This window comes from Austrofundulus limnaeus, unplaced genomic scaffold, assembly GCF_001266775.1.
Source record: "Austrofundulus limnaeus strain Quisiro unplaced genomic scaffold, Austrofundulus_limnaeus-1.0 Scaffold1007, whole genome shotgun sequence".
NCBI lineage: Eukaryota > Metazoa > Chordata > Actinopteri > Cyprinodontiformes > Rivulidae > Austrofundulus > Austrofundulus limnaeus.
The window spans coordinates 120,494-124,746 of record NW_013953409.1 but is presented as its reverse complement, the minus strand read 5'-3'; the positions used below and the strand labels follow the sequence as shown (position 1 = coordinate 124,746).

Below are 4,253 nucleotides of genomic sequence, written 5' to 3'. Positions count from 1 at the left end.
GTTTAGCGTTAGCCGTTAGCTTCTCCAGCAGATCACATGGTCAGGTGGTTTCTGAGCTCCAGCTGTTCTATAGAACCTCCTTGGTTTCTGCTGAATTCATTGAATGAAGTTTTACAGTGTCAAAGACCGATTAATGAGCACTAAGGAGTGTCAAAGAGAAACATGGGATTTTAGTTTTGTAATGCTCTTGAAAACTCCTGTTGAAGAGGCTTTAGAGATAGAAGAACAAAAGTTTTCAAACAAAATGAAACTGTATTTTCTTGTTTAAGCCCTGTAACTGTCTGGTTAATGGGAAGTTCTTTATGTAAAACACCTATTCATGAACACATGTTCATGAACACATGTTCATGAATCATCTGTTTCTCATTTCTTCCTGTTGTGTGTCTCTGTCCAGCTGATAAAAGCAGCAGTAGCAGTGTGATGAAGCAGGGAGAGATGGAGCAGCGTGAGGGTCTCTGGGGCCGATGGGCACCTTGCTACGTTGAGCTGACGTCTTGTGAGCTCCGGCTCTACACCCTGGACAGCAGTGCCAACCGGCAGCTGGGCACCGCCTTCTCCCTGTCGCACTGCCAGAGCGTCGTCTCACCAGCACCCTGCAGCCAGTCCGGTCAGATCAGCCAGCCTGGAGACCAGCGCACCCTCCAGGCCGTGTTCTTCAACAGCACGCGCCTCCAGCTGAGGGCGGCCAGCCAATGGGAGGCCATGGAGTGGAGACGGTTGATGTGGGAGAAGGTTCAGGCTGCCAAACCTGTAAGGCATCAGAACCAGGTGAAAAACCAACACGTCGCCAGTTTTCCCACACCCATGTCACCCTCCTCTTCACCTTCTCCATCTGGGCTCGACACTAGACCGGATGGCGACAGCGACACCTCGACCTCAGCTGAGGCATCACTCTGTCTTCAGTCTGATTCTGTAGTCCTGAGCAGACCCACCACTCTCCCTTTGTTTACTCAAAGCTGCCAAGAAATCCTCAAAACTGGACAGCTTCACTTGCTGATGGATCAGAACAACTGGCGGTCCTTCACCTTTATCCTAACGAGGTCTTCCCTCCAGGCCTTTCCCACWGAAGATAGTGCATCTGTCTCTCCACCTGTCCTCCAGCACTCCTTGGCATCCTGCTTGGCTGTGCAGCATGATTTTAAATCCGAGAACGAAGAGTCACGGGTAGATAAAGGAAAAGTTTTCCAGGTCGTTTTCTCCAAAGAGGTGCTCAGACTTCGGGCCAACGATCACCTGAAGATGCAGGAGTGGGTGAAGGCTCTTCAGGAAGCAATCGAAGCACAGAGACCTGCAGGAGAAAAGACGAGAGAATCAGGAGAAGGCCTTCAAGGAGTGCTGCTGAGATCCAAACCTACGAGGGACAGGAGACAGAGGGAGACCCAGAGAGCCAAACGGCAGTCAGTCACAACCAGTTTCCTCAGCATTCTCACCTGTCTGGCTGTGGAGAAGGGGCTCACTGCTCAGAGCTTCAGGTGTGCAGGTAGGTGGTTTTACAAACACAAATATCACATGCACCAACAGTTAGAAATAAACATATCAACTAGGGATGCAAGTTATCAATTAATGGATCAATCTATAGTTGATTGATCTTATCGATCGAGTAGCGATTAATTGATAAGCGGCCATTTTCCTGAAAACCTGACAATTCTCTTTCTATAACATGAAGGGCTATTTTTTTACACACTAAATAAAAAAAGGTAAAGTATTATTTTAACAATTCATTGTGCCAGCTGTGTGAGTAAACACTGACTGAATGAACAGAGAAATGTGGATTTCTCTCACATTATTATNATTAATGGATCAATCTATAGTCGATTGATCTTATCGATCGAGTAACGATTAATTGATAAGCGGCCATTTTCCTGAAAACCTGACAATTCTCTTTCTATAACATGAAGGGCTATTTTTTTACACACTAAATTAAAAAAAAGTAAAGTATTATTTTAACAATTCATTGTGCCAGCTGTGTGAGTAAACACTGACTGAATGAACAGAGAAATGTGGATTTCTCTCACATTATTATTAGGACATATTTATAAAATATAACAAAACAGGAATCTGTTAAGTTGCTAGTTGGAAAAAAAAAGAAAAAAAATGAAATAAGTAAAACACTTAATCCACCCTTAAAATGAAAAACTATAATTTAAACACAGGGTAATATTTTAAGATAAAGATTAATTCAACAAACTAGGAATGTAATAAAATATCCCTGAAAGACGTGAGATACTAATGAGTACTGGMAATTGTTTRTTTGTTTGTTTGTTTACATTYCCTCTGGTTCCATCTTAGCTGGGCTACACAGCATGATCTGACGTCAGTTACTGTTCAGTAGACTGGTTTACTGGCCAGGTTATGTCACACAGATTAGATTAACTTCAAGTTAAATATTGGTAGCGACTGTAACTTTTTTTTGTTCTTTCACACGGAGTTAAACTCAACAAGAGGAAGCTAACGTTAGCCACAGTTAGCTTACCGTTCTATCATCCTGCTCTCTTGTCTTAAGCGTCATACTGCTTGATGGTCCGGTACAGCCTTCTGTACTTTTCCTTCGAGTTTGGTGTAGTCCATTATTATTGTTGTGTCRCAAATAAAATTAAATAAGACCCACGCATTTGCGATCCCGCCCACATCGAGACGGCTTCCTGCCCAGTTTAACAGGGCCGGAGTAGAGTAGCAGCGCCCTTTGCTGGATGAAGGCAAAACTACACCGAAATAAGGTTTAAACTGATGTTTTCAATTAATCAAATGGAAGAAATTTTAATCTAATAAACCATTATTTGACAATTAATCGTAAGTTGATTAATAGTTAGCATTCCTAATATCAAACTTTTTCACATTTCGCAACTAATTTTACAATTGCTGCATAATGAGCAGAGTCGTAAATAAAATCACCTGTCTCTCAAGACATGATTATAGGTTCAAAACTTATTTCTTCAGAGTTTTATTTGTTTGAAATGATTAAAAGGAGCTTTACTGACAAATGAAAACTTCATCTTTTTTCAGTTTTTATGAAACAAAACGAGACACAGCCTGAATGTAGAAAACGAAAACAGACAGTTTTGTCTCAGCAGGAGAAAATTCAGTTTTAATTGCAGATAATCACTTTCCCAAGAAAGTTCATACCGTTACAAATGATTCAAGYATTTCATGTAAGACACATAGGATCCTTATTTTTCATACAAGGCTCGCAGGCATCTGCATCCACGAAAAACAAAAACAACAAACAAGATCTGTGTGCATCACAACCTGAGCCCGAGCTTATTTAGAACAGTAGTTTTTCATTCTAAAGTGTAATTAAAATACACTCAGTGGTTCATTACTTTGTCTCACAGGAAAGACAAATATACAGACAGAGAGAAAAGCACGATCACTCTGCCTTTGCCTCCGACAGCCAAGATAAAACATTTTTAACATCATCCCGTTCAAACAAACTAAATGTTTACATCATCACAACTTTCTCAGTCAAACATTGTTTTTGTTTACCGAGTGTGCTATGAATGATAAAAATGTTTTTCTGTCTCTTCACCAGATTTTCCTTTCTAAAAATTGTCTCATTTTTATCATATTTTCTTTCGTAATCACAAATTTTTACTTCCTAGTAGTTTTAGTTGTGGAATCAGAGGTGATCATGAAGAATATGTAAACATGCAGCTTCACAGATAGTTTGTTGAAGAAAGTTGGGACGAAGCAAACAGATTTTAAAAATTAGACAAAAACAGTCAGAACAACATATTTGCTCCAAGTCCCTGGTCTGAGTTTTACCACTTCCTGGCTCTTCAAACTGAACATATCCTACTGGTTCCTGCTGCTGAGCTAAGAGCTGTATGTAATCACCTCCGCGAGGTAATGTTTTCGGTCGCGTATGTCTGTCTGTCTGTCTGTCATGTTGTCCACAAACAGAACGACAAACTCAAAAACTTGTGGACGGATTGTCATGACATTTTTACCACATGTGGACACTGGGCCAAGGAACATACCTTTAAATTTTGGTGATGTTCCGGATCACGATGTGGATACAGGAATTTTTTTTCTTTTAACACTCTGAGATCGGCAAAGCTGTGATGCTTTCACAGGGCTTCTGTAAAAAACAGTGAGCTGGATTGGACAGCACGGACTTCAAACTTTATAAAAGTAATGTTAAAACCACATTTAATGATGAATGATTTTCCCATAATATGCACATTTACAGAACGCTTTGTGACCAGGAAGTACGTGACTGCACCATGAATCTTATTTTTCCCATTTCCTCAAAC

The 4,253-nt window shown here is 40.6% G+C and overlaps 1 protein-coding gene across 1 annotated transcript in view; it reads left to right on the top strand.

Moving 5' to 3' along the window:
* plekhm3 (pleckstrin homology domain containing, family M, member 3) overlaps positions 1 to 4,253 on the top strand; it is a gene marked incomplete at its 3' end in the record, with an annotated part of 54,122 nt that overhangs the window by 15,797 nt on the left and 34,072 nt on the right. The window contains 1 exon segment of the mRNA XM_014030150.1: positions 395 to 1,480. Coding sequence (XP_013885604.1) covers positions 395 to 1,480 — 1,086 coding nt within the window.